Source organism: Dermacentor silvarum, chromosome 7, assembly GCF_013339745.2.
Source record: "Dermacentor silvarum isolate Dsil-2018 chromosome 7, BIME_Dsil_1.4, whole genome shotgun sequence".
In the NCBI taxonomy this organism is placed as follows: Eukaryota; Metazoa; Arthropoda; class Arachnida; order Ixodida; family Ixodidae; genus Dermacentor; species Dermacentor silvarum.
The window spans coordinates 116193757-116217332 of NC_051160.1; the positions used below are offsets into that span (position 1 = coordinate 116193757).

Below are 23576 nucleotides of genomic sequence, written 5' to 3' on the forward strand. Positions count from 1 at the left end.
AGCCGGTACTTGGAGCCTCGAGGCAGCCGTTAGGCACGTCATATAAGTACCAAGATATGGTGGTTTTGTTAGACTCCAGTGCAATAATTTTTAATGAAACAAAGTGCCAGATTAAAAATTTTCATCCACATTATAAAGACCAGTTGCAGTTATACGGAAACTGATGTTACTGACCTCATCCTGGCATTCACAGTTTTCGTTGAGTTCCCGACCTCTTCCTGTCGTTTCTCTCTCGTCTTTTTGACATTTCTAAAATAACGCAGAGAAGATAAGAAAGATTATACAAAACACAGGCGCCGACATTTATTTCTGACTCTTGTTTCCGACTAACGCGATTTATGCGTATTTGGCAACAATTTCAACAATGGTTGGTTAGGGTTGTTCGAGTCTAGAGCCAGTATTTGGACGAGGCGGCTTGTCTCCCGCCGGGGTGGCTCAGTCAGCTAAGGCGTTGCGCTGCTGAGCACGAGGTCGCGGGATCGAATCCCGGCCCCGGCAGCCCCATTTCGATGGAGGCGAAATGCAAAAACGCCCGTGTGCTTGCGTTGTAGTGCACGTTAAAGAACCTCAGGTGGTCAAAATTAATCCGGAGCCCTCCACTACGGCGTGCCTCATAATCAGAACTGGTTTTGGCACGTAAAACCCCGGAAAGAAGAGGCGGCTTGTCTTTATCCAGGCCCTAACGAATCTTAGTGCACAGCAGAACGACTTAAAGGCGAGCAAGTGGGTATGGGTTGATAGCTGCACTCGGCCAGCATGACAGCACAAAAACAAATGAAGAGAGAAGAGACATATACAGGACGTGCGATTTATTCAACATCAAGTGTTTCTTTTATTATTATTATTGCAGAGTAACACATATATTCAGGGCTCACGGCTAACAGCAACAAAAAAGCGATTATATGAGAATGCATAAAAGTAATCTCAGAAAATCGATATATTTCTCCGGCTGTAATGATCACGGAAGTCGGCCATCTATTTCTCTCGTATCCTCCTAATACAAAAGATTTTATTTATCTATATTCTTAACTTCTTACTCTGACGTTGCTATGACCTAATGACATGGCTGTGTCACTTATCATTGCGTTACAAACATATGTAGCATCATGATAAGGTACGTGGGCCGACACTACAGAAGAGAGGAAATTATGCTGTTGTTGCAAATACATGTTGGTGCATCGCCTGTTCTTGCCCCTTGATAGTTTATCACAGGGTACACCGACGTCAAAAATACTGCATCTTTGTTTTAAAAAAAACATATTGCTCAGACGTTTTCTTTGGAGCCAGATCTTTACCAAATTCTGTGTCACTAAAAAAAAGAAACCGTTTTATACCTAATATCTTCTATTGGCACCCTTTTTGAGACCGTGTAAAATATGGTGCACACACGGAATTACAGACACAAGTTTGCCTTTTACCTTCACACCTCCCTTGCTTAGCATGCTCCGTCAATCATTCGCTATAGGTTGGTTTTGTGAAATTATATTTAAAACGAATATTATTTGCCTCATCCCTGGGGTTTGGTGTTTGCTTTTTCGCCGTATGTATTGTTACCGAGGGAAGAAGCAAGACGGGAAATGTGTTTACAGTATGTGCATGATTGGCAACGACTCGCATAACCGGCCAGTCACTGAAGCGTCGGCTTCTTCAGCCCCAAGCTCGTGCTCCGCTTCCTCGATGTTGTGCAGAGCAGTGTAACAATATTCCTGGATATGCATATCAAACAACTTGTGCCACTTAGTATGTGCTGGCTGCTGGCTTGCCGAGTACACAACTTGTGCCTCTGGGCATGCGCCCGAAAAGACCAATTGCTGCTCGTTTCTGTCTAGCCTAGTTGACAACCTGAGTCACATGGTATGTGCAACTAGGTACGTTGCGATTGGGCATGTGCCTGCAAAGATGGCAACCCGAGGCAGGAAGGTTGAAGGCAGCATAGCTTCGGAAGCGAAAGCAATCGCCGCCATGCGACTAGCCAGTAGTGAACACCGCCAGAATGCGATGAGGCCAGTGTCGCCGGGCACAGTGTTACACAGGGCCGATCAATGGGCGCGATATGTCAGGTGAGCACTAGTTACGTCGGTAAACGTGATGCGTCACTTGATCGCTGGATACGTTACTGGTCGCCTGGACTTCATACTGTCCGCAGCAGATTTCCACTTTGCATGGGCACGTTTCGGAGACTGGTGTGGCGTGGGAAGCAGAAGTAGTCGGTATTTTTACGTTTCATTGGCCATAGAAATTGTACAGACGCTTGAGAATTTCCTTTGTCGCCGTGGTATTCCGCATAAAGGTCCAGTGCGCTAAGATGCCGCCACGCGTACCTTAAGCTATAGGTGCGAAGGAAAGCATGCGATGGTGAGCCAATAAGAATTGCGGCCTAATTCCCGCCCTCCCAATATTGTCGACTACGCAGCCAAACGCCCGCTGGAGGAGGAGAGCGGGCGTCTTGTACCCCAGCCCGACCACAGCTGCGCATGGCAGTGCAAGCAGAGTGCATGCGCTGCTTGCGCGCCGTATCTTGGAGGCAGTCTGCGGTGGTTGCAAGTCCTAACTGCGAGCATAAATTGCTAGTCGCCTCTCGAATGCTGTCTTTCTGTACGCTATATATGGTGTTGGAGGTCGCGTAATCTCAAGTGCCTGACACGCGTTGAAGCGAGAGGCCGCGCCAAGCGTTTGCTCCCCTTTACCTTCACTATTTATGAGCCTATAGATATAGTGTGGCAAAACTTAGTGTTGCCGCTCATCGATAAATATCTGTTCATCTTTGCCTGTGCGCGCGCACCACAATGATTGGTAATTTAATTAGTAAGTGAATGTTTAGTGCAATTTACCCGGTCAATTAAACTACGAACCTTCTTTCAGTAGCTCTCTAATACCTTGCTATCACCATCAATGCTTACCCTTCGGATGAAGCTGCGGCTTTTTTGTCAACACGATAATTCTTCGAAAATTTCGTCACTGGCATGACGCGAGTTGCAACATTTGCGGCAGCCGCCTCACGTGGCCCTCTCACTTTCTGGCTGCGTTATTGACAGTGTGGAGCGAGTGAAAGCACCACGATTATCATCAATGCCAGATTCCCGATTGACCCAATCAGGTTTCTAGCATATTGAGGCTGCTCGAGATATGGTTTGGGAGAAGCAAGCGAAGTTTTAATACCGAGTTCTCGATCCCTGACGAATGTTCGGGGCGTAGGAGCGGTGCTCTGCACATCTGTCTGTGCCGAGGTAATGTGCAAGATTCACTTGTAAATAGCTGCCTGTCTGTACTGTATATAAAGTATTGTTCGCTATGTTTCAAGCGTCTATGGCGTTCCATATCTGGTGGCAAGACGCAACAAGGGTGGGGCCGGTAGGTGAATACAATAGTTCCTGCCCCAAGCAAGTTGACTGTATCAGATTGAGCAAGAAGCAAAAATTAGAGTCAGTAAACTTTAGTAAACCTGTTTATGACCCGCCTTCCAAAATCAATGTGCCATTGTGACAGGACGTAACATCTCTCATCAATATCCTTCCGTCTACAAGCACCATACATCGCGTTTGCTCTCGTGACCCAGATAGCTAACCCCCACAGGCCACGAGTCCGACTTCGTGTCACTTGCCACCGCTGCTACCTCGCCAACTAGAACAAGCTTCCGCCCTCTTAAATTCCAAAATTACGTTCAATTTACGTGTTTTTCAGCGGGGCTCTTATTCCCTAGTTTCCCGCGCATCGCTGCGTGTGTAGACCGAGCGCGTAGACCAAAAATGTCACAGTTTCGCTCTAAGGGCGAAGCAATGAATGCGATAGCAACACAGCAATGTCATACGAAGTAAGGTGAGCGGCTTTGGTAGCAACAACACGCAGAACTGTTGTCGACGCCATCGGCGTTTTGCCCGCGTTCGCTCAAAATGCGTGCGGCGTTGGTGACTGTTGCCGGAGCCTCTGATATAAATAGGCACTTGGTGCCGCAGCTAAACGTCGCCTCCCTTCCCTCCCCCTCCCCCACGGCCTCTCGCGCGTCTGAAGAAGGCGCGTTTGCTCTACATATATGGTGATTGTAAAGGAGAAACGAGACGCCTACTTCTGCAGCCCTTAAGGAAGCACGGCGCAGAACGCGCGTTTGTTTTCCGCCGCGCGTTCACTCCCCGTGAAAGACGCGCCCCTCGCGCCCTTTCACTCGCACATACAGCGTTCGGCGGCGCGCGGCCACGATTTCATCTCCATTGACGTCATACGGAACCTCACGGCGACGGCGACGGCGACGCCGACGGCAGAAATCTGCTTTTGAGTGTCCATATAATTGCTATCGCAATAAAAAACACCACCCAAGCACTCCGTACAGATGGTCAACCAGCGAAGCTGAAACATGCGGCCCCGGTGTTTAGCAGTGGGTTAATCCCGACCCTTTATTGAAGCATTTCTCAATTATTGGTTGCATGTTTGTTTCTAGTGGAACACAAGCGCCAATGGCGGGCGGATGCTGCTAACCACGACGCCGAACTAACTCGAGATATCGAATGCATGCGACAACGGCAAGCCGAGGACGCGGCGTTGCGGGCAGAGCGGCGTTAACGTGGCAGTGGCGGGAACGCGTTCGCCGGGGCCAACGCCCGCTTTCGGCGGGAGTTTCTCGAGCGGCACTTTGGCTTCCGCTGCGACGAAATGTCCACGTTCAAATCGCGAGGTGGAACGCAAGCGCCAATGGCGGGCGGATGCTGCTAACCACGACGCCGAGCTAACTCGAGATATCAAACGCATGCGACAACAGCGAACTGAGGAGACAGCGCTGCGGACAGAGCAGCGTCAACGTGGCAATGGCAGGAACGCGTTCGCTAACGACGTCACTAACGGCGCTGCCAATGGCGCGTGCGCTTGGATGTGACGTAGAGAACGACGTAACGGACGGCGCAGCCAGTGGAGACGTTTATCAAAACATGGGACGAACGGTTTTTCGTTTCGCTCGACATATACAGCTTTCGCTGTAAAATTATCATCAGCAATGGCTCGAGCGTCGTCGTCGTCTCCCACAGCTGGCTGGTTACGCGTGTCAGGACCCGGAATACCGCGAGACGGAAAATGCTAGCCGTCGATAAAGTGTACTAGATTGGGGGAGTGGGTCCAACGAGGGCTCTGCGCTGAGGCATTTTTTATTGAAAATCCAGGTGGTGCCACCGTCACTTTCTTCCGAATGAGCGGCCCCGCTCGCCGGCCGGACGCTTGTCGAGTCCGAGACCCTACCGCAGCTGCATTGAGCATTGACAGGCGGATACTCGGTGGCGGTAACACTGAGATTATTCTCCACCGATCTATTGTAAATAAAATGGAAAAAGAGTGGCGGAAAGAACGCAAACGACGCAACAACGACGATGCGTCGAGCAGACGACAGCTACTCAGCCCGCGAGCTCGCCTCAGCCAATCAGCGCTGCCGAAACAGCCGGAGCCAACGTTTATTGGCCGGAGATTCAGAAGAAGGCGACGGCAGCGCCGCCAGATTTTCCGTGTTTTTTGCTTGACCCTCGCCGCTTGCTAACGCGTCCGCTGGACCCACTCCCTCTTCTAGTACACTCTACTGTCGACGAGTACCCAATCCCGCCAACCTGGATCGCTTCTCGGGCGCAACGGTCAGGTTTCAAAAGGAGTTTGTGGGGAACCAATTTGCTGTTGCGTGTGGTGTGTGGGACCGTTTGTGGTTTCCGGGTGACCTGAGCAGCATTAGCGCTCACTGCGCTTTATGATCGACGTATTTGGTTGGATGACCCCTACTGACTCCCCTCCCCTCGTAATTGTGGGTGATTACCACGTAGACCTGTCTCGCCAGACGGAAAGTGCTTTTTGGCGTTTCTGTTTGAGAGGTTCGGAATTCAGTGCTATACAAGCATCGGTGGGCCTACCACACGTCATCGGTCCAGCATAGACTTGACATTCGCGAAGCACCTTTCCAGCGCCGTTACAGAGTCTATGGTCGTCTACCATAGCGTCCACAATGCTATGGTCACCATAGTGACAAAATAATAAAGACGCTAGAAAATGACAATTCATGCGGTACGTGTCTTTATTAAAATCAATAGAGTTTATCACCATATATGAGCTCCGTAGGTCATCTACCTTCACAGAGTGGAATGGCACTGAATTTTTTCTTAATTCTCTTATTTCTTTCTTCTGTTGCTGTTAGGCGTGTAGGTAAATAAGCGTTTCCTATCAGTAAGAAATGTTATGACTATTGAACGTGTCCTGCACATTTTTTGTTCTGCTTTTTCGTTTTTTTTTTCTGTCATGCTACCAAAGTATAGTTATTAAGATTTAAAAAAATTATGGGGTTTTACGTGCCAAAACCAGTTCTGATTATGAGGCACGCCGTAGTGGGGGACTCCGGAAATTTGGACCACCTGGGGTTCTTTAACGTGCACCTAAATCTAAGTACACGGGTGTTTTCGCATTTCGCCCCCATCTAAATGCGGCCGCCGTGGCCGGGATTCGATCCCGCAACCTCGTGCTCAGCAGCCCAACACCACAGCCACTGAGCAACCACGGCGGGTAGTTATTAAGATGAGTCGCCTTGAGCAAACGTTAAATCCAGCCTGAGACCATCCCTTGTTCGGCGACTTCAAGCCTCCATCTTTCTGCGAACCTCTGTCTTGGTCGGATACTACCCCATTATTTCGATCGTAACCTCTACCACGTGCCGTTTATGGGAATGGCTACGCTGCAAGCCCCCCCCCCCCTCCCAAATAAAAAAAAGAAAAAGTCGCTGCTTGACTGCTTTATGCATAAAACAATGTGACAGAAACATAGACACTGACGTTTAGGTTTAAATAAGCTCGTCAAATCTTGGACTTTTTTGTAGACTTAAACTGAAGGCGCTATCTGAAAATGTGAAGCAGGTTTCTAAAACTCTTTAGCTTTAGTTACCGAGGCGCAGTTAGCACGTAGGCGAGAGCATGCGCGGGCAAGGAACGCGCGCACTACACCGACTTGCGAGAGCAGCAGCGAGGGCGACGTAGCGTCGCGGCGATGCACTCTCCCCTCATGCAACAGCTCACGCGCTACTGCGGCCGCTGGTGTTGCCTGTCGCCCGCTCTGCTCGGTCGAGTCGCGCTCGTTCCCGGCGTTCCAGCTCAGTTACTACGATTTCTAGGGCCCAAATGCGGCAGAAAATCTGACAATTGTCTACTAAAGCCTAAGCATTCTTTGCCACCGGAAAGGCCATATAGGTAGACGCGCATCAGCTGGGAAATGCAAGTAAGCAAATGCTAGCAAAGCCGTGGTCTAGTCACAGCCGGGGCTAGTCACAGCCGGGGAAAACAGTGCGTATGCATTAGTAGATTATTCTCAGAATTTCTGTGGCATTTACTCATCAGCGTTTCCATAGCGTATGTAGAAATTGTTACAAGCAATCCTTCCCGTCATGCGGGGTTTGTCACTCGCACAAGAGCACGCAGTCAATTTCAGACCGACCTTCGACCGAACCTTGACTAGCAGTCTAATCCCTTACATTTTGAACACCGCCTGTGCAAGTTCCCTTATTCATTATTATAGAGTAATGTGGCACGACCCCAAGTTACTCCAAGAGTTTAGCACGACTCCAAGTTACTGTACAACACTGTACATGAACTGAAAAGAGCACGTGCAGGCTCCAGTGTCAGTTGATCGCGCACTATACCATGTTGCTTACACAGAAAAGCTGATCGAAGGCAATAATCAATTATGAGGAGGCTTCTGCGTGCTTCCTTAACTGTGAACGATCCCTTCGCAAGCCTAAAGAATGCGGTAAAGAACGAACCAGGTGCCTGCTGCAGTGAGTAAAAAAATGCTTCATGTACAACACGAACTTGACATTTGCGAAGTTATCGCGTCCCTTCATTGCATGGGCCTGTAATGGTAGACCCATATAGAATGAGCCTATACTAGCCTACTAATACTATTGGTACTATTGACGCCAACAAATCTTCATAATTTTATTGCGTTGTCTGATTTACAAACGTTGGAAACTGGGAGCGCGTTGCATATTTCATTTTTATATTAAGTACTGTTACTAAAAAAATGTCGCAGTTTCGCCCGAAAAGCTTAGTAGCATCGATTGCGATAGCAAATTAGTGTACAGCTATACACAGTAAGGATAGTAGTTTTTTCCGCCGTGTACACTTCTAAACATAGGTACAAAACTTGGAAGATGCTTAAAGGGCAACTCCGGCGGTTTGTCGGTGTCAACGGATGTCGATGAAATTCGCTGGTTCTGTTCCTCTGAATACCTCCGTCATGCCCTAAAAAAATCAGGTTTGAGAGTTGCACAGATTTCTTAAATGAATTTAATTTATTGCCTCGAGCATCCTACCTTACCTCCTCCTCAGTTATAGGCCACATTGTGCATGACGTTAGGAATGGTCAACGCAGAGCATGCCGGGATCGTGCAGACGACAGCGACGAGAGCGTGCAGGAGTCGACGATCGTGAGCTAGTGCTTGGTGTGAGATGTTGCTGTCGCGAGAAGTTGCATTCCCTGTGGACGGGCAAGTGATGCGGGGTGGCAGGTGGTGTTGCGTTGTTGGCTGCACGAACTTCAGCCCTCACCATCCGCAAACACAGTTTGAGCCGATGCTGATCGCGTTCAGCCGAGGTTAAGCCTATCACAGTGGCCGAGTTCGTGCGTCTGCTGCTGGTGGACCAGACCCACTGATATGAAGCTAATTAAGCTATTAGGATGAGGAAAGCTGGTTCTGTAGTTCAGTTTTGACCATACGGATTTGAAATAAACCATTCCTCATTTCGTACAGTGCACACGCAAAAAGCTAGAAGCGACAACACGACGCGCAATCAACATTCGTATACGTTAATTGCCGTTCTCGAATGCCGCCAGTCACATTCGCCGGCGCTTCCCTAAATGAAATGTGACTACGCAAATCCCTGGGTGTATTATTACCTATTCTTATGCTGACTAATTATTTAGCTTACGAGGTGCACTGTTTGCCTCGTATCCCAAATGGGCAGCAAGCGGAGGCCCCTTCGATACAGCATGCGTAAACAACCGTCTCGTTCAGCTGCCAACGATGTCATACTTCGTGACATCGGCGTTTCCGCGAGAAAACTATACATTCTCTAAATGAACGATCATACGCTCAGTGTCCTAATCTATGTCTACTTTACGGAACACTAATTGTGCGCATGAAGAGAATACGAAGAATGATAAGCCGGCTGCACAACGCTTCCCTACTACGGTCTCCCGCTCGCTGTTTCCGAAGGTGTGTGGTCGCACGTATCAGCGCGACACAGAGTGATGTACCGGTGCTTACACACACAAAATCTACGTGTTTTGATATGTTCTGACATTAATTGATTACGCCGATGAGCGGCTATCTTAAGCGAACGACGTACGAGTGGTCGCTGTACCTGCCGATGTAAACAAATGCACCGGTCGGTGCTTTGGACTGTCAGCGGCGTTCTTGTGGGATACAAATGCGGGAAGTCGTGCTCCACATCTTACAGTCAGCATGCGAAGCGGTTTCCTGAGAGGGGTAAAACACCTTAAATAGCAAGCAGCACGTATATCAGTGGTTAGGGCTATCCCTTGGTCTTCATGTCGCAGCGCGATATGTTGCGCATGGGTGCAGGCTCTAGTGGCGGAGGACGGCGATTCGTGGCTATTGAATTCGTCTGAATCATAACTGTCACTGTTTGACAGATCCGAATAGGTGGTGCAGCTTGCAATGTAGCCCAAAGGTCCCCGAAAGCCCGGCGCGGTCACGAATAAGCTGAGCGTCTGCTCGTCGCCGGTTTCGTCGCCCCGCGGGCGAGACCAGCATGCGTTGCGCGCCTTCCCCGCCGGGGATCCATTCGTGACGTCACACGCAGAGGTTCGCTCGGCTGCTTGCTCAGGTTTCGGTTTCGTTTTCACACTTTTTTGCTTATTTAAAATTATTTTCGAATTTGCGGAACAATTCTCCTATCAGGTGCGTCACAGGAGGGCCCCGGGAAGCTAAATATTTTATTAGCTCGACATGGTCAAAAAATCGCCGGAGTTGCCCTTTAAGCTTCGCTTTTAAGAGTAGAACGCGATAGCATTCAGAGATCCCTGACTGCTTCTCACGCTTCCCGACAACTGCAACTTATACAACCGTAATGGTTGCCGGGAAACACTCGAGGCAAACGCTATACATGAAGGCGAGCTTTCTGGCAGAAACGCGGCCTCTTGCGTGGGCCGATCCCGGACATGGCGCATAACCGCGCCAAAAAAAAAATCCATCATTTTCAGGTTTCCGTTTTTATTTTGCACTTTTAATATTTCAGTCTGGAAAGAGTTAACATAAAAGGCATGCGCTGTGGGTGTTTTGTTTCGTTATATTTGTTTGTGGATTGTCATTCTCAAAATTCCGAAGGATAGCTTTGTCAAGTATGTAAGACAAGGTATGACCAACATTAGTGATAAAATGGTGTGGCAATAAAACCCGCATTTGCCACACGTTATATAGCAAGGCATGGCATACACATATACCTGAATATATGCTGAAGGTCTGCGTGGTTGGAGGTGATTTTCTCGGCCGCGGTCGCTGGCGCCGCGACCGACGCCGATGCCGGTATTTCTGCGACATGGGGCCCTTAACGCTATCGCGTTAATAACTAAATTAACAATCATGGTGTCACACGCGCACAAGCAAACATGAACGCATCTCACTCGATGGCAGCGTGGTCAAAACGCTGGAGTTAGTCAGCGCAGCAGCAGCAGTGAGCGAATTGAGCTGCGTGTCGGCGTTCGCACCAACGTGATCTTAGCCATGAAAACAGTACCCCCAAATGACTTTCAAGATACAGCCGCGCCGGCGGTCGCTCGCAGCGCAGAACGCCCCGTTTTCTGATTGTTCGGCGGTTGTAGATTTCTGGCGGTTCGAGGTCTCTAGTGGTCCGTAGTCGGTGATCGCGCTCGGCAAGGAAAATGTTCGTTTCTTCGTTCACTCTAGCTCTAGCTCCCTTGATCGCTCGCGCCCTTACTTTGTCTCGTTCGTTCGTTCGGGCTATGTACTCACATTCTTGGGTTTCTGCCCGATTTTGTTACTCTCTCGTCACCTTGTACCATCCGCTAACAAATACAATTTGGTAAGCATATCGGCTCCCTACATCATATAGCTCTGACAATAGACGTTTGCAAGGGCAACAAAGGTCCATCTCAAAGCGTTCATCGCCGAAAGCTCCACAGTCAAGACTGTCGGACCTTCGCCGCAGTCAGTCGTCACACCTGGCCAGCCCCACTTCTCGCGTTATGCTTTGGATCTTGATTTTCGCCGCTTTAGGATCTTAGCCGATACATATCTGATCAACACACCAAAGTGCCTCTTCAGTACATTCATGATTCCGATTCATTAGATATATCACGTACTTATTGCAACGCATATGCGCCTCAGTCATTCAGCCGAAGCGTTTATTTCCTTCTAGCTGTCCTCCTTTATGCGTCTTTTTGAACCCAGCAGATCAGTCTAACATTGCAAAAGCAATGAAATCTTTGTCACTTATACTCGCCACTGCGCGAATACTTCTGAATGATTTGTATGTTATAACCTTTATTTATTCTGACAAATGCTCTCCTAAAGCAATACCATTCCTTCTTTTGCAGGTGGTTTCTTCATTAAGTCGCCCGACTTATTACGCAAATATGGTACCCGCTCCCATAGGCAAACTTATGGTTCTGGCGATCGGAACTAGCATGTGGATCTGGCTCAAGGCGTACGTCAATCTACAAATCTTCTTGTACGGCCGCAGTATTCTCAGTCCACTGGAGAGGTTGGAGCCACAAGACTTCATGAACAATTCGTATGGAGAGCATAAATACGTTAATTTGACGGTAGGTTAAACAAGCGCTTTTGCCGCTTACTTATTGCAACACGAATAGTGACTAAAGAATTATATGAAGAGCTAGGACTTCGGCCGCTGTGGCACTGCGGTCGGTCAACTCAAGAATAATTAGGGCATGGTAAACGATCCAAAAGAAAATGTGCCATAACTTCCGTTTTCATTAACTGAGGTAATAAACCAATATATACCAATTCATTAATAAAAATCTAGGTGCTGTACGTCCAGCAAGAAGGTGGCACTACCTGCTCGAATTCTGTGAATCGACCTTCATCAACTCACATGTTCACATGCACATGTTCTGTCTTTCTTCTTGCTTTTCCTTCCGTCCTTCAGCCATTGTAAATTGTCGATCTTTAGAGCAAGGGTGTCTAAGAGCACTTCTGGGAAATGGCTACCCCCCGAAAATTCGGAAGACAGAAAATTTATAGAATTAAACGTAATGAACTAACGCACGCAATTTCGATGCAGGGAATTAATTTGTGTGGAATATATTTTTTTTTCTGTGCACCCTCAGTTTGATTCACGAGCATTTTTGCAACAGCTACCATGGAAACGCCGCCACCAAGGCCGGCCATCGCACCCACGAACTATCGTTCAGCCGCAGACCGCCAAAATCTCGAAGCTTTCGCAGTGGGTCATGAATAGTAATTGTAGAGTTGGAAGTACTTTAGCGCCTAAATCTGCAGTAGCGAGGATCATACGAGCAGAATGAAAGACCGCACCATGCGGAGCGAAAAATTGAGAGGTATTCCTACTTGGACGAGAATCCAGTACCTGCAATTCTCCTATTCGAGCAAAGCATTAGCGCTATTAACAGTTGCGTGGACTTCACTCTTTGCGATTTGGCCTGTTCGGGGCGTGTAACCGCGCCGTGTGCATATCTGTTAAACATAACTTATCCTCTTCGCGCCGTTGGAAACTGTAGAGGCAATGTTCCTGAAGGGCGCTGACACCTCACAGACGGGCTTCGCGTACAGAATGTTGTACGGAATGCCACAACAACACAGTGAAGCAGGGGGTGTTTTTATTGCGATAGCAATTATATGGACACTTCAACCGAATTTCTGCCGTCGGCGTCGCCGTCGTCGTCGCTGTCGCCGTGAGGTTCCCTATAGATAAAATCTTCGCCGCGCGCCGTATGCCCGAGCGGAAGCGTGCGGGGACGCGCGCTATCACGGAGAGCGAACGCACTCAATCTCCCACGCGCAAGCAAGGAAGCAGGAAGCCAGCCCCGAAAGAGCGTGGGGGGGGGGGGGGGGGGGCGCACTTCTACTCCGCCAACAACCTCCTCGTCCGCACCGTCTCTTATCTCCACACGGCTCGGACCTTTATGCGCCGTGCATTCGCCGCTCAGTTTCCGTTGAAGCGATAGACCGCACGTACCTTCGCCCGCAGCGGCGTATACTTGCTGCCAGCGTTTTGACAGTCGTTGTCTGCAGTCATTCAGTGTGATATATTCGTGTTTGTTTGTGCGCGCTCACACCACGCTTGTTCATTCAGTTAGTAACAGTCGGGTCACATTTTCCAACGCACGCTACACATGCAATGCTGCCCGGATCGGCAGTGCAGCGCTACAGGTGTGTCCTTTCGCACGCGCTGCCCACGGGAAGCGCTTCTCATCAACACCACCATTTCACACGCGCCTTCTCGTGGTCATCGAGTCTCTCTTCATGTCGGTCTACTTACGCCGCAGCACACCTGCTTACTTAATCAGCTCATGTTTACTACAATTAATATTGCTACCAAAGCCGCTCACCTTACTTCGTATGACATTGCTGTGTTGCTACCGCATTCATTGCTTCGCCCTTAGGGCGAAACTGTGACATTTTTTTTACTGATCACCTCTTCACGAGGCGCTCAGCTCAGAGCTCAGTGCTTCTCAGTAGCTTGCTTTTTGATGAAAAAACGACGTCGTCATCGCAACTGCTGGCTACCTCCTTCAGTCGGTGTGACAGTGAGGTATGGAAAAACAACGGTCTTCATTACAAGAGTGGCATCATAAAAGCTCTTGCCTCTGGCGATTTCTTCAGTAAAAACATTAAAAAGCAAACGCTTATAGAGTTGCGGAGTAATAACCAAACAGGAGCCGTTCCACCATAGCCGCAAAACTAGATTGCGTGGAATGAACACATGGTTAAAGGTGGCGGCATTCCAGCAAGCTCTGGCCAGGTGATTAAAACTGTTAAGTACGTAAAGCCAACAGTCAAAGGAATTAAACAGGTTTATAAGGGTGGTGCTTTAAATTGACGCATTCTTTGATTACTTTACCGAGTTTCACATGGCCGCTGGGTGCTAGGTGCTGCTGGGTCGGTCGCTATCTCGGCGGATATAATTGTGGATATATTTACAAAGGGTTATATGTGCTCCGTGCCAGTCAACGGGTTTATATAACCCTTGTATGCTGACCAAGAAGTCGCACCTCCATCTTGCGTATCAAAATACCAAAAATTAGGCAAGAAAACGTATGCACTCAATATCTCCTTCAATTCTTGCTGCTGTTCCTGAGCAGCATACACTCTTCTTACCCGCAGACTTCCGGAAAAAGTATTTTGTAGATATATTGGGCTTTCAGCATGCCATTCACACATCCTGCTTCGCCAGAGGCTGTCCAAGCCAAGGAGTACTATCATATTGTAAGGCAGGTCACGGGGATTATTAAATGGCATATGGTGAACAGTGTATGCTGTTAACTCCGTATACTTCACTAGTGTGCTCTGTAGGATGTCCCGAAAGAGCAGAGTGTCCGGACAATCTACAAAACAGCGATCAATTGTTTCTGGGCAAGGACACAGGCGACAATTTGTCGACCATGGAACAAAACAGTTCTTTGCTAGCAACTACACTTTGAAGCTGTGATTTATCCTAGAATTTTTTTTCAGAGCTTCCCACAAAGCAATGTCTGATAATTGGTAAAAGTGCTCTTCCCGGTTCCCCTCAGTTGTTCACCTCATGTTCAGTGTATGAGGATGTTGTTGAGCGAGCCTGACGGATGTGCGTTTCGCCTGGCACAAAAATGTTCTTGTTTAAACTAGCTTCAGCAACAATTCCAGGTATGGACCACGAGCGCGTATACTTCTATCGCGCGAGCGCCAGCTAACTCTTGGACTCGATCGCCGCGTCTGTCACATTGCTTAACACGAGTGCTCCAGAACACATGTGCGCGTGCGAGTTTCCTTTACGCCAAAGACGCAATACACGAGAAAACGATCACCTGAAGGCGCTGCTGCGCCTCCTGACAGCGTCCCTAATGTGGAAATTTCAAGCAGCGTGGTCGCTCCGCGGCGCAGTCTCCACTTTGTTTACATTGTTTCGCCCGTGCTTTCCTTCGCTGCTCGTGCTCACGGCGCTCCGTTTTCGACGGCGGCAGATCGCCTGCTTGCTGAACAGCGATGCAAAGACTGCAGTGCGATTTCAAGACGGTTGCCGACGCCAACAGCTTTTTTCGTGGCGGCCACCTCAAGAAAGGGGAGCGTCTGCTTCCACACGTGTGTGGTGTTGAAAAATTGTGGGTGGTGGTGTGACAGTGAAAGCCAAGTGCGTGTCGGAGGTGTCCAACAAGATTGTATACGACATCGAGTTAGAGGTACACACCGAGTTCAGTCATTTAGTCACTTTGATTTCTCTATGGTGCAGTCACAAAGCGGTCATGCATGCTTGCAGAGATGTGCAGAGACGACGATTGCGGTTGGTTTCGTTGGTCGCTGGGCACGCACACACGGCTGCTCTCAATCTGGCTCCCAGGGAGTGGCATCAGCACTGCCGGAACAGAAAGAACACATGCATTAGGCACCAATAAGCCAATAAAATTAATTAACGATGTAAGTACTACATATGTGCATAACGCCTTATATCATGCTGTATAAATATTTAATGTATATCATGCCTTATTCAATGCTAGAGTCATGGCAACTCATTGCATTATTGAGCAAGGTATCTTTTCACTGGTCATGAGAAATCACTCGTACAAACTGCTCCGCGAAATGAACCAAGGTCACGGTAACCAGCGATTACCTTGGGACCAGCAGCACGAGCGCAAGAATTAGCGATACATGCCTCACCAAAGCAAATATAGTTTCTCGTCGGGCGAATGCCCCGCCGCAGCAAAAGTAAGCTCACACCGATGGCCGGCTACTACACGAAACGAAGATTCTTGGCGGGAAGAGTGAAGCAGGAAGAATGTGCAAGGTGGCAATTACTTTAAAACGTGCTTGGATATTGTGAACCTAGAAAGCATGGCCAAACAACAAACATAACGCGCGCGTCTCGGGCAGCTGCTTTGCGATCTGCCGCTTACCGACGCATGCGATGACCGCAGCTTGCATTAAATACGGATTGCCACCACACAAAAGACAAGTAATGTGCGGCCCTATTTATTGCCTGTACAACTAGGAATTTAGGTTGCAACATTTGGAAAAAGGATATAATTATCTTGAGCTCCTCTTTGCCGATCGCGAGTGAACGAACAGTACAATCAATTAAATTCGCGGGTTTTACGTGCCAAAAGCACGAATCATTATGAGGCACACTGTAATGGAGGGTCTCAGGAATAAATTTGACCACCGGGGGTTCTTTAACGTGCACAAAAATCAAAGTACATGGTAAGAACTGTATTCTTGCATTTCGCCCCCATCGAAATGCGGCCGCCATGGCCGGGAATCGAGGTCGCGTCGTCGAGCTTAGCGGCGCTACACGTATGCATTTACCGCTAAGCTAACACGGCGGATTTCACTGTACGATTCAACTGCGCGACACGTCTAAACAAAACGTCCATGCGCTAAATACAGGCACATTACTATCGCGTTTTTATCGAGCGGCCGTGATATTGCACGCGAATGCGAAAGTACGTGACTTACTTTACTCGGCGCACTGCAGTTATCCACGCTTGTCGTCTGTCCTCCTCGTACCATCTCTCCGGAATTCTGTAGAACTTCACGGGTGGCTTTCGACTTTACGAGGCTCTTGTGGTAATCAACAACACAACAGTATTGCGTGCCACCTGTCCTGGTTGATGAGGTCGCGCTCGCCGTCACGAAAACAACGCACGCGGTCGCTCGCGCCGTAGAGAACACCGGCGCGCGCTGGCCCGGCGGCGACCTTCGACACTTCCATCCTTCCGCCCGGGGAGTGGGCGGCGCTGGTGCCGCGCGGGCAAACTTTAGGTTGTCTCGTCTATAACTTCTTTTTTTTTATTTTTGCTACTTGGTGTGAGCCAGTTCTTGGCCAATCCTTCATAATGGGCATGTCCACCGACTTACGATAGTGACGGATCCGACATATCCAACGAGAGTAGGCAACAGCACGGCCCGCGACACGTGTCCCGATCTTGCGCTCGCGTCCAGACTACAGAACGTCGAGTGGGAAAACACTAACGAGACGCTAGGGAGCGACCACTTGATACTCGACATCTCGGTACACCTGGGGAACTTCCCAAGGAGAAAAATACGCTCCACCAAAATCACGGACTGGGCAAACTTCCGCAGCGAAAGAGAAACTCAAGAAGCCCAAGCGATCACCGATCTAGAGGCCTGGATTAGAGAACTGCAGGAATCAGTAGCCAAACACTTCAAGGAGGTTGCACTCACCACGGACAATCCGGCAGTGGATCCGCGCCTCTTACACATGTGGGATGCGCGCCACAGTCTGCTTAGAAGATGGCGAAGGCAACGGCACAACCGTAAACTAAAAATACGCATCGCGAAACTAACGGACGAGGCAGAGCGCTACGCAGAGCAACTTGCACGGCAGAACTGGGACCAGTTCTGTAACTCCCTCCAAGGAACGCTGGGCACTGCGAAGACGTGGACCATACTCAGACATCTCCTAGATCCGACCCAGAGCAAGAGAGAAAGCAAGCACACGATGAGCCGAGTACTAAACAACTTCGAAGGCACAGACGATCAGCTATTGTGTGCCTTACAAAGCAGATATATTGGCCAGCCGATACTTGGTGCAAAGCCAGCGGCTGACTACGCCGGACTGGAAAAAAGCGAGCTCGACCGGGACATAACGCGTTCCGAGCTGACACGAGCGATCGCAAGACTCACTCGAAACACCACTCCTGGCAAGGACGGAATCACCAACAAGTTGCTACGTGTTACAATGAAGACGCCGATATGCGAAAGCCGTTTATTGCAGCTCATGGCAGAAACACATATGACACGACACAGCTTGGTCGCCGCGCTTTTAACACGATAACAGCGCCAACAAAGGATGCGCGCGCAGGCTCTGCGCACTGAACAGCGAGGGCAGATAATCGTCACCAGCCACGTTTGACGCGATTACAACACTCCCCCACAAACAAAATCACATTCAATGGTACATCAGTCGATCTGGTGGGCGTGTCACCCGTGTGCTACGTCTAAGTATAGGAGGGGTGTGCGGCGGTTGTGGTGACGACACTGGCGGTTGTGCTGAGCAATTTCCCTTTTCCAAAATATCACTGGCATGCGGCAAAGACATTTCATCACCACAGTCCTCCACATATTCTTCATGTTTCAAAGAAGTGCAACGTAGGTGATCGGCATGCACAAAGCGCGTTTGTTTATCAACATTCACCAGGTACGTTACCGGAGATTTCACGCTCACAATGTTTCCAGGTCGCCACTTTACAAGTTCACCACGAACAGTACGCACGAGCACGCGATCGCCCACAGAAAATGCTCTAGGCTTTCCCCTACGTTTATTTGCACTGCGCACTTCTCTCTCAGACTTCGAATTGATCGTACCTTCCATGTCTGGTTTGAGCAGAGAAAGTCTTGTCCGCAGCTTCTCTTTAAAAACAACTCTGCTGGTGTTTTACCAGTGAATGTGTGCGGCGTAGTTCTGTACGCGAAAAGGAAGTTGTCAACTCTGTGTTGCAAGGATCTGGAACTGTGGCTCCGTTCATCCTCTAGCAGTTGCTTTAGCAATGACTGCTTAACAGTCTGCACTGCTCGTTCTGCTGCGCCGTTAGATTGAGGATGATAAGGCGGAGTCAAAGTATGCTTGACCCCGTTTGCCTGCAAGAAATCATCAAACTCTTTCGCTCGAAACTGTGGCCCATTGTCCGTAACTATCTCCTGAGGCAACCCATAGCTTGCAAACAATGACCTTACTGTCTCAATGGTCTTTTGCGCCGTAGTTGAATTCATTATTTTGACATCTACCCACTTGGAGTGTGAATCGACTGCGACCAGAAACATCTTGTTTTCTTTTTCTGCAAAGTCGAGGTGCACTCGCTCCCAACTGTTAGTGCACCACCTCCATGGGGTCAGTGGCGCTGGTTGGCCCACTGGCCTTACACTCTGGCAGATGTGACATTGTTTTACAGTTTGTTCAAGGCTGCTGTCGATTCCGGGCCACCATACCATTGATCTCGCCAGGGCCTTCATTTTACTGATACCCATGTGTTGTTCATGTAACAGCAACAGTACTTCCTGTTGAAGAGCGCGGGGTATAACCACTCGGTTCTCCCAAATTAAGCAGGCATCATCTACCGAAAGTTCAAACCGTCTTACAAAGAACGGTTGATACTGCGCCTCTACCGACCGCGGCCAGCCATGCCATGTCATTTCACGCACAGCACTCAAGACAGAGTCCTTAGATGTTTCATGTGCGATGTCCTTTGCAGTTAAGGGCAATTCTCTGGCAGGAGAAAAGTAAAAAATCTTATCTACATCATCAGTGTTTTCAGACAATGGTAGACGCGACAAGCCGTCAGCATTGCTAATCTTTGCCCCTGGTTTGTGCACAATGCGGAAACGGTAGTTCGACAGAAAAATGGCCCAGCGGTGGACTCGCGCCGCTGCCACAGCACTACTGTGATGTCTAGCTTCAAAAATTATCGTGAGTGGTTGATGGTCAGTGATAATAACGAAGCTGCGGCCATAAAGATACTTATGAAATTTCTTTACGCCGAAAATGATGGCGAGTGCCTCTTTCTCAATGTGGGCATAGTTTCTTTCCGCCTGTGACATTGATCTGGAAGCGAATGCGACCGGACGCTCAACGCCATTCACTACGTGCGATAACACCGCGCCCAGCCCGTAAGCAGATGCATCACATGTCAGCTGGATTTCCTTTTTTACGTCATACAGCTCCAAGACTGTTTCTTTAGTTAGCAACTGCTTACATCGCCTGAAACACTCATCGCACTGACGCGACCACTGCCATATGCTTCCCTTGCGTAGAAGCTGGTGAAGCGGTTCTAGTTGTCCGGCCAAATTGGGCAAAAATTTTGCATAGAAGTTCACTAGGCCTAAAAATGCCCTCAACTGGGTCACATTGCTCGGTTTCGGTGCTTCAAGGATTGCTTTTACTTTATTCGCCGTGGGATGCAGACCGTGTTGGTCTATTTCGTGCCCTAGGTATTGTACCCTTTCTTGAAAGAAAACGCATTTCGCCACATTTACTCGGATCCCGTGCTTACTCAGAGCATTTAGCACTTCCTTCGTTCGTTTGTAGCACTCTGGTAGGTCTTTCCCAGCTATCAGCACGTCGTCTAAGTAACAGGCTGTGCCAGGTATGCCATGCAAAACCTGATCCATGACTGCTTGAAACATAGCAGGCGCACTCGCAACGCCGAACGGCAACCGCCGGTATCTAAAGAGACCCATGTGCGTGTTAACCGTTAGAAGTTCTTCGGCATGCTCGTCCAACTCCAGCTGTAAATAAGCTTTTGCCAAGTCTAACACAGTGAACACGGTTCCTCCCACCAGGGATGCAAAGATATCCTCAGGAAGTGGCAAGGGATAGTGATCTACCTCGATGCACTTGTTCACACTGACTCTATAGTCACCACATATCCTTATTTCTGGTCCATTTTTCTTGGGCACAATTACTAGTGGCGTTGCCCAGGTGCTGTGCCGCACCCGGTAAATTACTTCAGCCTTCTCTAGTTCCGCCAGTTCTTTTTCCACTTGTTCTCGCAAGGCATACGGTACAGGCCTCGCCTTACAGAAAACTGGAACTGCATTCTCTTTCGTGCGAATGCTACCCTTGTATCCTTTTATAGCACCATAGCCTGCTTGAAAAACATCAGCGTGCTGTTGTTTTAATGCTTCTACAGCTCCTTGAGTTTTTAGAGGCGCGACTGCTTGTACTTTAAGCGCAACCTCATGCAGTTTCTGCAAGGCATCAGGCAAGTTCACTTTTATCTTTGCGAGCCAGTCACGACCGAGGAGCACAGGCATGCGCACCCCTTCTTCATACTTGGCAATGACAAGTGGTAGGCGGTGGCTTTGCTTCCCGCACTTCACATCGACTTGGGCAACGCCCCTTACATTGATTGCGGTGCCGTTGTACACTCCGAGTTTTACGTCCTCACAGTTGTACGATAGGTCAGGGAAGTTCTCTGCAAAGTCTTTTTCAGACATGATTGTAACGGCAGCCCCCGTGTCCAATTCCATCGGTACTTCGTGACCGTTATGATTACTTTTACTACTATGGGAGGCGGACTGCCTGCTCTGTTTGTTTGACATATAGTCAGCAAATCCTGCAAATCCTGCTCTGTTGCCGGTACTTCTACAGCCTGAACAACTCGCGTTTTGCACATTTTTGCGACATGACCACGTTTAGAACACTTAAAACAAGCACTTTTTACAAATGGACACCTTGTAGGAGCGTGCTGACCACCGCACCTATGACACTCTACTGCAGTTTTTTGCGTATAGTTTTTTTTTAGTACCTGGCTGGTTGCGTTAGGCTTCCCTTGGCTTCCTTGCCAGTGCAGTTGAGCGTTGCTGGCCCCGGCGCTGTCGCACAGCATGTCCTGGGTGTCCTTCTGTGCAGCCTCCATGGCGGTGGCTACCTTGCACACCCGTTCCCAGGTGACCTCGTCGTCGGGCAAGGCAAGAAGACGGCATCGGATGGTGTCGCTCCGTAGTCCGGCAATTAGGCGGTCCCGTAGCGCTTCTTGGAGGAAATTTCCGAAAGAACATGTCGCGGCGAGCCTCTTCAATTCCACAAGAAACTGTGCGATGGTTTCATTTGACTCCTGGTTCCGCCTGTAGAAGTGGTATCGCTCAGTGACCACAGACCGCTTCAGGGCGTAGTGCTGTTGCAGCACCTTCTTGGCGTCTTCGTACTTTACTTCGGTGGGCGTTTTCGGCAGCAGTAAGCTACGCAGTGTCACGTAGGCCTTCTCTCCTATTATGGTCAGGAAGACTTCAAGCTTCTTTCCGTCGTCTATTCCATTTGCTTTCGCAAATAGTTCGAACCTTTCTAGGTAGACGTCGATGTTTCCCGAGTCCGGGCAGAACTCCGGCAGCTTGCCGTAAGTGGTGGCCATAGCTTCAGTGCTGCTTCATCCCATCCTCGTCGCCAATGTTACAATGAAGACGCCGATATGCGAAAGCCGTTTATTGCAGCTCATGGCAGAAACACATATGACACGACACAGCTTGGTCGCCGCGCTTTTAACACGATAACAGCGCCAACAAAGGATGCGCGCGCAGGCTCTGCGCACTGAACAGCGAGGGCAGATAATCGTCACCAGCCACGTTTGACGCGATTACAACACTACGTAACCTGGACGATTCAACCGTGCAGGCAATACTGGAACTCTTAAAAGCACACTGGAGCAGAGGGACCTTACCCCCGGAATTCAAGCATGCGGAGATTACACTGATACCAAAGCCAGAAAAAACGCCCTGCCTGGAGAACCTAAGACCCATTTCGCTTACGTCTTGCCTCGGTAAATTGATGGAACGTGTTATCTTAGACAGGCTACAGACGCATCTCAAAGAACGTCAACTGATGCCGAGCACGATGTTTGGTTTTCGGCCCAACTTGTCAACGCAAGACGTGCTTCTACAGCTGAAAGAGGAAGTATGGACTGCAGCAACGCCGTGCTGCCCAAAAGCAATTCTCGCACTAGACCTAAAGGGAGCCTTTGACAACGTGGGGCACGAAGCCATACAATCCAATCTCAGTGACACGAATTGCGGCCGACGAACGTACATTTACGTGAGGGCTTTTCTCACTGATCGCACAGCCACAGTAGGGCTGGGAAATGTTAGGTCACAGCGAATAGACACACCTAACAGAGGAACGCCACAAGGAGCAGTGCTGTCAGCGACACTTTTCAATGTGGCCATGATGAAACTCCCAGCCCAACTCGAGAAAATACCGGGGATCAGACATGCCTTGTATGCAGACGACATCACGATATGGACGGTCGGAGGGTCCATAGGAGAACAACAAGAGGCATTACAGGAGGCAGTAGACGTTGTAGCAAGTTATGCGGAGACATGCAGACTGCAATGCGCGCCGGAGAAGTTGGAGCTCCTCATAATCGAGAAGCGCTCACGAGGACGATCAACAGCCCCGGCACCAACCATCCACCTGCGAATAGGTCCTAGAGAGATTACCAAGGTAGACAGACTTCGGATCCTTGGCTTACAATTACAAAAGCACGGGGGCCATACAGAAGCTACAACACACGACCACGCAGATCTTGCGCATGATTCAACGAATTACTAGCAGGAAGAGGGGACTCAAGGAACAGGACCTTATTCGATTAGTGCAGGCTCTGATTGTGAGCCGCATTGCGTACTCGGCACCATATTTAAATTTAAGGAACGCGGAAGTGGAGGTACTCGGCCGGCTGATACGCAAGGCGTATAAGCAAGCGCTCGGACTCCCACCCGGAACGGCTACTTTTCGCCTCGAGGAGACAGGGGTGTACAACAACGCACGGGAAATCATAGAGGCCCACCTGGTAAGCCAGAAGGAAAGACTACTACGCACAATAGCGGGACGCTGCGTCTTGGAACGTCT

General features: G+C 49.2%; 2 protein-coding genes across 2 annotated transcripts in view; one reads left to right on the plus strand and one right to left on the minus strand.

Annotated features, from left to right (window-relative positions):
• Window positions 1-23576, plus strand: part of LOC125946939 (epoxide hydrolase 4-like) — a 64374-nt gene that overhangs the window by 11945 nt on the left and 28853 nt on the right. The window lies entirely within an intron of this gene.
• Window positions 21112-22313, minus strand: LOC119459102 (uncharacterized). Its single transcript, XM_037720934.2, has one exon. The coding sequence runs from the start codon at window positions 22084-22086 to the stop codon at window positions 21112-21114; it is 975 nt and encodes a 324-aa protein (XP_037576862.2). The 5' UTR covers window positions 22087-22313.